This window comes from Lithobates pipiens, unplaced genomic scaffold, assembly GCF_037356315.1.
Source record: "Lithobates pipiens isolate NorthernLeopardFrog02 unplaced genomic scaffold, aLitPip1_a1.2 Scaffold_19, whole genome shotgun sequence".
Taxonomy (NCBI): Eukaryota; Metazoa; Chordata; class Amphibia; order Anura; family Ranidae; genus Lithobates; species Lithobates pipiens.
Window position 1 is genome coordinate 286,091,103 of NW_027507764.1, and position 12,381 is coordinate 286,103,483.

General features: G+C 40.1%; 1 protein-coding gene across 2 annotated transcripts in view; it reads left to right on the forward strand.

Moving 5' to 3' along the window:
* The window catches only part of LOC143996736 (dynein axonemal heavy chain 5-like), a 638,308-nt gene that overhangs the window by 346,952 nt on the left and 278,975 nt on the right, over positions 1-12,381 (forward strand). For both annotated transcript variants that reach the window (XM_077491993.1, XM_077491994.1), the window contains exons 54-55: positions 2,853-3,059; positions 9,085-9,327. In XM_077491993.1, coding sequence (XP_077348119.1) covers positions 2,853-3,059; positions 9,085-9,327 — 450 coding nt within the window. The remainder of the gene's footprint in view (positions 1-2,852; positions 3,060-9,084; positions 9,328-12,381) is intronic.

Here is a 12,381-nt window from a genome sequence, read left to right on the forward strand (position 1 = left end):
TCCTAGAACTCTCTTCTCAGGCTTCTCCTGCACCCTATTCCTGTGTTGCAGAATTAGCAAACCTGCCCTGTGTATCCATTAACATGAGCTGTGCATATGAAGGGTGTGTATATCTCCTCATTGGTCCATATTTGTATTAGCTTGCAATGACTGCTGTCCATAATGCCTTCATTTGTACATGCTCCAGACTTCTTATACCCTGCTAAATTCCTGCTTATCATTTCCTTGAACCTACTTTGTCATGACCTCTAATCTGCTGGACTCCTTGGATCTGACTGCTTGATCATATGGTTTGTCCTTGACAGCTTCCCACCTGCCGTGACATTACCTGTGCTCCTAACTACATTTCTGATCCATGCTTTAGTTTACATTGCAAGCATTTAGTGACCCCCATACCAATCTTAGGTAACTCTGTTAACTACATATCTGTCTTCTTTTTGCCACCTACCGTATTTGCCGGCGTATAAGGCGACTGGGCGTATAAGACGACCCCCTATTTTTCAAGTGAAAACATAGGTTTTGGGCAATACTCACGGTATAAGACTACCTCCCTTCCGAGGCAACACCATTTAAAAAAAAACATTAGAACCATTAAAAAACACAAAGCAAGAATGCCAACTACTCATCCGCCATGCTGCGATATGTCATAAAGTAAATCAAACAATAATAACACAAACAGAGATCTATTGAATGCCACAACTCTGGAAAGTAGAATTTTTCACTAACCAAACCTGAATACAACGCCTGCTTGGATTGGCAGAGGCTGTAGCATCATATCTCTCTCTATCTCTCTCTCTCTCTCCGAGCAGGCTACTCTATGTAGCCTGCTCGGATTGGCAGAGGTTGTTACTCCAATCCAAGCAGGCTCTGTATTCATTAATAGAATACATCACTCGCCGGGATTGGCTCAATGGCGTATACTGTTTGTAGCTGAAGCCACATACAGTATTAGCAGACATTTGGGGGCTGACATCCATCGGGCAGAATTGTATACCTGTATACCCGGCGTATAAGACAACCCCTGATTTTTGGGCATTTTTTTAAGTGTAAAAGGTAGTCTTATACGCCAGAAAATACAGTACTCTTTTCAGCTAGATACAGTAGATTCTCAGTTTTATAACTACTTGGCATTTCCTAGCTCACTCATGTTGAGGAATGGTTACATTGTATGGCCAGATAAACTGAAGCTTAAGTTCCTATAATGCAGCCAAGTGCCAGTACATAAATATAACGTTATTTGAAAAGGTGGAGGCTTCAGGGGCTACTATACAAGACATTTATGAAATGACTTCTTCAGAATTCTATTGATATTTACAACTGCAACACTGGATAATGGTGTTATGTCAAACCTCAGACTTTGGCTTTAATTTTGAACAAACCTGTTTACACTCTCCCAGATCACATAGACTAATTTATGTTATATACTTTATGCTGAATGGCCATAGAATGAGATCATGCAACCCCTATACACCTTGGTGCAAAGCCTGGACGAATATAACAAACATGACAATTCTAGAATCAGCATACAAGGTCCTCTTCAGGTGGTACTGGGTCCCTGCCCGCATAGCTCATGTGAACCCAAATTATAGTGATAGATGCTTAATGCCGCGTACACACGACCGGACCTTTCGACATCAAAGGTCAGACGGAACGATTCCAGCAGACCATTCGATCGTGTGTGGGCTGCAGCGGACTTTTGATTTGCAAAAATCCGTCAGACTTTACAAATGGAACATGTTTAAAAAACAAAAACCGATGCAAGGGCAGCTATTGGCTACTGGCTATGAACTTCCTTATTCTAGTCTGGTCGTACATCATCACGTTCAAATCTGTCGGACTTTGGTGTGATTGTGTGTGGCCAAGTCCGTTCATTCGGAAAGTCCGTCAGAACTCTGTCAGAACTCCGCCGAAAGTCCGTCGGACCTAGTCCCTCGAAAAGTCCGGTCGTGTGTACGCGGCATAAGAGTTTGTGCACATTGTGGTGATGTTTTTTGGTCTAGAATCTTAGGACTATGTCAAACTCAGTTTCACCTAATAATCCCTAATTATGCCAAGTTTGCTTTACTATACTACTATACTATACTATACTTTAACAGAAAATGGCCAGCTACTTATTTTTGGCAGCCAAACAGGTGACAGCCAAAGCCTGGAAGAAATCCTTGGACCAATTTTAGGAAGTCAAATATGACCACACTGATGATTAATAAACAAATGTCTAGCTTCCATAAGGACTCTAACTCCACATTTCTCAAAAAGCATGGGTGTATTTGCTGTTATTTTCATTTATATGAAAATCAATAAAAATCATGCACAGAAAAGGAGGTTTCTAAAAACTAAGTGTGCCACAACAGTTATTGACTGGTCTTAACAGCAGTCAACCCTTAAAGATAATACAGCTTAAGACTTGACTAGCCTTTTTATATTAAATCTATTTATGTACTTGTTTTAATTGCCTTTGCTGTGGAACGGTTTGCTGTCAGCAGTGTTCCGAGAAGCTGTAAACAAATCTTTCACACTCTTTTACAACTAATTCTTGCTCTTTTCCTATGATTAGAATCAAGCACACACACGAGTACTGTAATCCTTAATCGTGACTTTATCATTGGAAGAATTTTTTACCTTTCCTTACCTTTTCCCTTTACAGCATTTTGTTTACTACTGAATCACCGCCAACATGTACATCAGCTTACCCACTAGGCAAAATATAAAATATTATAAACTAATATACATATGCAGTCTTTGGAAGAAGATTCAAAATACTCTCACCTTGGTAGAATAATGTCTTCTTGCCATATTTTTGCTATGTACGGATAATATGTTTTTTTAGAATTGTATTTAATTCCATTTTACAGATGTTACCAACCCCAGCGAAATTCCATTACATCTTTAACTTGCGGGACTTGAGCCGTATTTGGCAGGGGATCTTGACAGTTACATCAGAGGTCTGTCGCAGCACTGACATTCTTGTGGCACTTTTCCAACATGAATGCACACGTGTGATTGCAGATAGGTTTGTTGACCAGAAAGATAAGGACTGGTTCGAGAATACTCTGCATAAGGTAATGTGTACATTTATACTATTCATATAATATTGCCATAAGCCTCATGTGGTAGTAGACATGTGCATTCGTTTTCGTCCGAATGCATTATCGTCCGAATTTCAGGTATTTTCGTTTTCGTTTTGACAAACGATAACGAAAGCACAGAATCCGAAAAACGAAAGATCCGACATAAATAAATGCTTTATTTTCGTTTTCCTTGTTACAACAGTTCGATATGGAATAGGAGATTCGACGTGACTCTGACAATAACAATCTGTGTCTAAAGAACCTGTAGTCGAATGTGCCTAACCTTACCTCCTATTAGTCCAAGATTATATAGAGAAAATATTCGACAGAGAAAAAAGATTTGACAGAGAGAAAAGATTCTGCAAGTTACTGTTCCAAAAAGTGTTTGGGGACCTAAGTCCAGCCCCAGGGGACATATATCAATGCAAAAAAAAGTTTTAAAAACGACATTTTTTTCGGGAGCAGTGATTTTAATAATGATTAAAGTGAAACAATAAAAGTGTAATATTCCTTTAAATTTCATAGTTGGGGGGTGTCTATAGTATGCCTGTGAAGGGGCGCATGTTTCTGGTGCTTAGAACTGTTCCTGCACAAAGTGTCATTTATGCAGGAAAAAAAGTCCTTTAAAATCACTCGCAGCTATTATGAATTGTCGGCTCTGTAATACAGAGAACACTCATTGAAAGTCATTGATTAAATAAAAAAAAAAGTGCGGGGGTCCCCCAAATTCAATTACCAGGCCCTTCAGGTCTGGTATGGATATTAAGGGGAACCCCGCGTCAAATTTAAAAAAAAATTGACGTGGGGTCCCCCTAAAAATCCATACCAGACCCTTCATCCGAGCACGCAACCTGGCAGGCTGCAGGAAAAGAGGGGGGACGAGAGAGTGGCCCCCCTCCTGAACCATACCAGGCCACATGCCCTCAACATTGGGAGGATGCTTTAGGGGTCTGTGACCCCTCAAAGCACCTTGTCCCCATGTTGATGTGGAGAAGGGCCTCATCCCCACAACCCTGGCCGGTGGTTGTGGGGGTCTGCGGGCAGGGGGCTTATCAGAATCTGGAAGCCCCCTTTAACAAGGGGACCCCCAGATCCCACCCCCCCGTTTGAAATGGTAAGGGGGTACATTAGTACCCCTACCATTTCACAAAGAAAGTGTAAAAAATAGTTAAATAAGACAAACACACTTTTGAAAAATTCCTTTATTAAAAATAAAAAAAATAACAAAAGATTCCAGCGGTGGTAATCCACTCTTGCTATCCAGCGATGGATGATATCTGTATCTGTATCTGATGTAACGGAAACCTGCCTGTGTTACATCAGAGGGGGGCGGGGTCACCCATACGTCACGGGGAAGCCTGGGTTTCCCCTTGCGTCAGAGGGGGAAGGGTCAGGTGACAGGTGGCCCCGCCCTCCGCATATAACAAACGTCAGGCCGCCGGGATCCCTGCAGTGTCTCCTCCGTGGAGACAGAAGATGGATGGATTCACTGCGCTGGATCAGATCAACCATCACTGGAGAGATATCATCCATCGCTGGATAGCAAGAGTGGATTACCACCGCTGGAATCTTTTTTTTTATTTTTAATAAAGGAATTTTTCAAAAGTGTGTTTGTCTTATTTAACAATTTTTTACGCTTTCTTTGTGAAATGGTAGGGGTACTTTTGTACCCCCTTACCATTTCAAACAGGGGGGGGCGGGATCTGGGGGTCCCCTTGTTAAAGGGGGCTTCCAGATTCTGATAAGCCCCCCGCCCACAGACCCCCACAACCCTGGCCGGTGGTTGTGGGGGTCTGCGGGCGGGGGGCTTATCAGAATGATGAGGCCCTTCTCCACATCAACATGGGGACAAGGTGCTTTGAGGGGTCACAGACCCCCAAAGCATCTTCCCAATGTTGAGGGCATGTGGCCTGGTACGGTTCAGGAGGGAGGGGGGCTGCTCTCTCGTCCCCCCCTCTTTTCCTGCGGCCTGCCAGGTTGCGTTCTCGGATAAAGGGTCTGGTATGGATTTTTAGGGGGAACCCCACGTCAATTGTTTTTAAAATTTGACGCGGGGTTCCCCTTAATATCCATACCAGACCTGAAGGGCCTGGTAATTGAATTTGGGGGACCCCCACGCTTTTTTATTTATTTTTTTATCAATGACTTTCAATGAGTGTTCTCTGTATTACGGAGCCGACAATTCATAATAGCTGCAAGTGATTTTAAAGGACTTTTTTTTCCTGCATAAATTACACTTTGTGCAGGGACAGTTCTAAGCACCAGAAACATGCGCCCCTTCACAGGCATACTATAGACACCCCCCAGCTACGAAATTTCAAGGAATATTACACTTTTATTGTCTCACTTTAATCGTTATTAAAATCACTGCTCCCGAAAAAACGGCCATTTTTAAAACTTGTTTTTGTGTTGATACATGTCCCCTGGTGCAGGACCCAGGTCCCCAAACACTTTTTAGGACAGTAACTTGCATATTAGCCTTTAAAATTAGCACTTTAGATTTTGAAAGTTGGAGTCCCATAGACTTTAATAGGGTTCTAAAGTTCACACGAAGTATGCTATATACTAGCTCCGTCAAATCTTCTTTATACATTCAACGGACACCATAAGCCTTCAAAGACAGATTCGACCGTAATTCATGTGGATTTTCGGACGAATGCAATTTTTGAACGAAAAACTAAATAAAAAAAAAAACTAATTTCGGGAGTAACTAAATTAATTAATTTTTCGGACGAAAACGAAATATTTTACTCTGCACATGTCTATGTGGTAGTGGTTGCTCTAAGGAACAGGTTTTAGAACATTCTTTCAGAGCAGACAGAGGGTAAAAGAGTAGTGGTGCGCAGTACTATGGTGAAGAATCTAGTTAGAACAGGTTTAATACATTCAATAAGTGCTCAAAAGATTAGATGATAAATATAATGTCGTCTCCACTAAAAGGTAATAAATAGAACATAGAAAAAGAAAAAGACAATATATGTATAGAGAAAAAAATAAAAAAAAAATAAAAAAAAATATATATATATATATATATATATATATATATATATATATATATATATATATATATAGTGAGGAACCCTCACTACTATGCGTAGTAGTATTTTGAGTGATAAACGAGTGGATAAGAAAAAAATGTTAATAATTAAAACTGGTGATCCCAATGCGATTTTTATAAAAGTAGCAAAGTTGCATAAAGTGACAGTGCTGAATATAAAGAAGGTCCGTGAAAATGACTACTACTGCATTTTGAAGTGACTAAAATACTATACATAAAGTAGTGGACGAAATAAAAAATATAAAGTGATTCACCATGCGATTTGTTAAAAATGACAAAAATTGCATAAAAAGTGCTAGTGCTGAACAATAAATAGATCCAAAAAGATATATCTGCTAAACCAAAGTATATGTGTAACAGTGTACAAAAAAACAATCATTAGCTGGATAAGGCAAAAGATGCAAATAATGCTTGCCTTGTGACTAAAGAAATCGCATATAGTGTCAAAGCCAAGGGAGGGTTAAACAAAGTGACTCTGTGCGGGTGTCTTATACCATAGACTTAGATATCGGTGCAGTGCACTAAATTGAATCATAGAACCAAAAAATTAAATCGAATTGTTGAATCAAAGCAAAAGACGCATAAACAATCCTAGTGTTGGTGGGAGGGAAACAACCCTCTGGGAATAGTCCAAAACAGAAGAAAAAAAAAAAAGGTGCACAATATTTAAAACTATTATATAAAAAAACAACAATTGAGCAATAATCTTAGTTAAAATTGTCCATTCAGCTTGTGCAACAACAGGTGGCGATTAGCCCAAAATCGCATGTAACAAGACAATCGCCTACAGTGCTGGTGCTTTAAATATATGTGCACTATAAGGTAGAAATTTAAACGGTGATAATGGTGATGGTGGATGTCTCCCACGTGGTCCTGTGTGATCAAAATATGGGTGTCCCCTTACCTTACAGCTGTAAGGTAACAGCATATGGTATATGTGTCCTCAGGGTTCCTGGTGGTCCTTATCCCTCGAGGTCCTGTTCATATGTCCCCGGATCCTGGCGTTTCCTGCCTACTGTGCCGTATTGGACTCTTTATGTGGTCCCTCAGCGGTACTTCAGCGTGGGGGGGGGAAGTGGTGGTATACCTCGGCGGTTTTATGTAAGGGGTTAAGCAGATGAGGAGGAAGGGAGCCCCATAGTATAGTAATTTTTTAACAGTATTGAAGTTTATTTATAAAAACAGATTTAGTACTCACAAACAGACAGAGTTTTTGTATGGTGTATAAACGAGCCTCGAGCTCGATTGCGTCACTTCCGGTAGCGTATTTTGATCACACAGGACCACGTGGGAGACATCCACCATCACCATTATCACCGTTTAAATTTCTACCTTATAGTGCACATATATTTAAAGCACCAGCACTGTAGGCTATTGTCTTGTTACATGCGATTTTGGGCTAATCGCCACCTGTTGTTGCACAAGCTGAATGGACAATTTTAACTAAGATTATTGCTCAATTGTTGTTTTTTTATATAATAGTTTTAAATATTGTGCACCTTTTTTTTTTTTTCTTCTGTTTTGGACTATTCCCAGAGGGCTGTTTCCCTCCCACCAACACTAGGATTGTTTATGCGTCTTTTGCTTTGATTCAACAATTCGATTTAATTTTTTGGTTCTATGATTCAATTTAGTGCACTGCACCGATATCTAAGTCTATGGTATAAGACACCCGCACAGAGTCACTTTGTTTAACCCTCCCTTGGCTTTGACACTATATGCGATTTCTTTAGTCACAAGTCAAGCATTATTTGCATCTTTTGCCTTATCCAGCTAATGATTGTTTTTTTGTACACTGTTACACATATACTTTGGTTTAGCAGATATATCTTTTCGGATCTATTTATTGTTCAGCACTAGCACTTTTTATGCGATTTTTGTCATTTTTAACAAATCGCATGGTGAATCACTTTATATTTTTTATTTCGTCCACTACTTTATGTATAGTATTTTAGTCACTTCAAAATGCAGTAGTAGTCATTTTCACGGACCTTCTTTATATTCAGCACTGTCACTTTATGCAACTTTGCTACTTTTATAAAAATCGCATTGGGATCACCAGTTTTAATTATTATCATTTTTTTCTTATCCACTCGTTTATCACTCAAAATACTACTAGGCATAGTAGTGAGGGTTCCTCACTATATATATATATATATATATATATATATATATATATATATATATATATATATATATTTTTTTTTTTTTTTTCTCTATACATATATTGTCTTTTTCTTTTTCTACGTTCTCTTTATTACCTTTTAATGGAGACAACATTATATTTATCATCTAATCTTTTGAGCACTTATTGAATGTATTAAACCTGTTCTAACTAGATTCTTCACCATAGTACTGCGCACCACTACTCTTTTACCCTCTGTCTTCTCTAATTGGGGTTCGAGTACCCCATCTCAGTGTGTGCAGCGGTGCAACAATTAGATTACTTTCTGATTAGGCGCAGGAATATTTTCTCTTATTCTTTCAGAGCAGTATTTGTGATTTTATATATAAACATTTGTCAAGTTCCTTTTAAAAAAAAAAAAAGTCAAGTTCATAATTATGTGGCATTTAACAAAAATGCATGGTTGTATCCATTTCCATTCATCTTCATTTGCACATTTAATGAAAATAATTGCCCACTATCTCCCAAATATAAATAGCTTAAAAAAATAGTCAGGAACAAGACGGGAGATGCATGGCATTTGCAGTGGGCTAGGGTATACGCTTGTTGGATTTTGAGAGCCTAGCCTTCCCATGTGACAGCAGTGAGGCATGGTGACTTCCCCTGTACTTTCCTGGAGTGTTGAAAGCTGGAGCTTAGGCTTTAAAACATTTTTTACTTTTATTTTTGACCCATTTTAAAGCTATTTATATTTAGGAGATAGGGCTTTCAATAAACCAGATCTTTTAATAAACCAGATATTTTTTCTCAAAACTTTTTTTTTTTACTTTTAGATTGCTTCAGAAGATCATGGACAAGAGCTGTTGCAGAGTGTACCAAAAGAGTCCTTCTTTGTAGACTTCTTACGAGATGCCCCAGAAGCTACTGGAGATGAACCAGATGATGCAGATTTGGAAGCACCTAAAATCTATGAGTCTGTCCCTTCATTTGAACAACTATCAAACAGGCTAGACATGTTCATGCAACAATACAATGAAGCAGTTAGGGGAGCAAGAATGGATCTGGTGTTTTTCAAGGTACACAAATTGTATTGTGCAATACGTCATATTTAATATAACTCACAAATGTTTTTTAACCTCTATCGCTGGCTTCTTCCTAACCCTTTAAGAGTTTGTATTGTGGGAGGTGTTAAATTGTCGTCATTGATCATGTGAACACAGTGGTTGGCTGCCACAGTGATAACATGATGAGGAGCCCATTTAACAAGTTTCCACTAATCACTGAGTGACAAGGGAGCTGTCAGTGACAGAACGGTCACAGTACTGGGGACACGAGATTGAAGCTCATGCCTTTATTGAGATTGATGAATTGTTTTTAATATTTCAGAGGCCTCTGTTCTCTCTTTATGTATCTCTTTAATATGTTTTGCTGAAGCATCAGTCCCTACCATGACATGTAAACATTTTCTATATGTTAGTTCTACTAAGCTACAGTTCTTGTTTGTGGAATCCTGTTTCATATTTATGAGCTGAGAAGGAAGGATCATCCAACCTACAACAAAAATAATCACCACAGCTTTGTTCTTTCATTTGTCGAAAAGTCACATAATTCTCACTTCTGCTGCTTCAGTGCTTTGGTTCTCTACTTGAGCTCTTTTAGTAGTCCCACACATTTTTATTCTTTGTTTGAGAGAATACTTTAGTTCTCCGCATAGATATCATCAAAAAGTTACAGGACCTTAACCACCTTAAGACCAGGCCTATTTCTGACATTTGTTTTCAAGTTGAAATCAGTATTTTTTGCTAGAAAATGACTTCGAACCCCAAACATTATATAGAATAAAATGGCAGTTGTTGCAATATTTTTTATTTTTTTTTAGTTGTTGCAATATGTAATGTCACAATGTATTTGCACAGAGGCCTTTCAAACACAATTTTTTGGGAAAAAATACACTTCAATAAATTAAAAAACAAAATAGTAAAGTTAGCCCAATTTTTTTTTTATGTGAAAGATAATGTTACACTGAGTAAATATATACCTAACATGTCACGCTGTATTGCTCTTGCAGCGATACATCCCATGTAATTTGAACACTGTTTACTTTTGCGGGTGCAGCTTACATATGCGTTTTCTTTGACGCGCGATCACAGAAGGATGGGGGCGCTTAAGAAAAAAATGTTTTTTGTTTTAGTTTTTTTTTTAACACTCCCTTAAAAAATTTTTTTATTTTTTTTCAAAGCACTTTTATTGCTGTCGCAAGAAATGTAAACATCATAGGCAGTGACAGGTGCTCTTTATGGAGGGATCTGGGGACCCCTCCTCTGCACTTGAAAGTAAATTTTTTTTGGCTGCTGAGTAAACTGGAAGTGGAGTTGTGACGTTGCTTCTGGGTTTGAACATCAGAGACCAAAGCAAAATGCAAATTTGTTCAGGACTCCGGGTGTAACAACATATTCGGCGACCCATCGCAGTTTGCTATGGAAGTGGCGTTCCGTCGCCACCATCTTTCTACACCCCACACTCGTCCACAGTAAAGATACACTAAGAAGGGAGAAAGCAGACATCTTGTTACACCTACCGAAGTTTTGCATTTTACTCATATTTATAACAGTAAAGTGAGTTTATATAGTGAAATAGAGAGAATTTTTTTCATGGATATATATACATCTATGTACATGTATTATTATGCATGACATCAAATTTTGCATCTTCCCTTCTCCTTTTTTCCTCCAGTCCTTCCAGGTCAGACCACAAAAGCCTGATCTGAGATGACAGAGACCTTGCCAGGCTACAACATCATCACTCACCATCTCGGTCCAGACGTGACTCTCCGTCTAGGACCCAACAGCAAAGGAGATGTTCCCATTCCTCCTCCAAACAAAGCAGCCATTCCCATTTCTCCTCCAGACACCGCACCCACCACCATGACAGATGCTCTGATTGCAGAGCCAACTGGTGATGTGGGAAACGAGCCCCAGAGGGCAAATCACTGTGTGATCCATGTTATGCTTGGGCAGTTGGGGAAAAAGATATGGTAAAACCAACAAATGGAGTCTCTTGTTAAGTGTGTGGTGCAGCAATCCCTAAAGGAGTGGGATACAACCCACATGCGGCGCCAGTCCACCACTCTATCTGACTCCCCGGCTGACAAGGCCCAGGAGGATCCGGGCCCTTTCCAGCCTTACAATGCCTCCCCCGGCTCTTCAGATAGTGAATTGGAGGGAGATGATTTTGTGGGTTCAGAAAAACCTGGGCAATATTTCAGCGGTCTTCATCCCTGGAGTGCAGAATGTCCAAGCGGACTTCCTGTCTCGCACACGGTTAGACAAAGAATGGTCTCTTCAAGTAAAGACATTCGAATGGATCCTGTCCTTGGGAGTCAATCCTGAAGTGGACCTATTTGCATTCCCCTGCAACTTCAAGATCAAGAAGTACTACACGAGGGGCCTTTGCATTCAGGCCTTTGGGGTGGATGCCTTGACAGATCAGTGGAGCTTCAACATGCCTTTCCCCCGCTCCTGATCATCCTCAGGTTTTTACAGAGACTTCAGGCAGAAGTGGTCAAGGTGGTGGTGATTGCACCTTACTGACCGAACAGGCCATAGTTTCCCTTCCTGACCCAGCTCAGCTTCCGGGACCTGGTGCCTCTCCCTCCCAGGCCTGACCTTCTCTCTCAAGGGGCATCCCTGCACCCTTGTCCGGCATTGCTTAGACTGATGTTCTCGTTCTTGAGAGGGAGACGCTGGAATCTCTCAGGTGCGCTTCAAGAGTGATTTCCACCCTCATGAGCTTGAGGAAAATAAGCATGGATAAAGTCTATGGAAGAATATGGGCCAAGTTTGTTGGGTTCTCATCCTCTACGGGCAGGTCGTTCAAGCGTCTAGCAATTTGGGATATCCTCAGCTTCCTTCAGTCTGGACTAGATCTGTCTTTATCCATTAGTTCTCTCAGAGTTCAAGTCTCAGCCCTATCAGCCTTCTCTGGAACATCATGGACGGCTCACCCCCTAATCAGGCAGTTTTTCTGTGTGAGGTGACAAGACTCAGGGACCAAAGAAGACAGAGATTCTCCAAATGAGATCTTCTCCTTTTTCTTGATTCACTAGCTGACCTCAGTACCCGCAGGTTCCT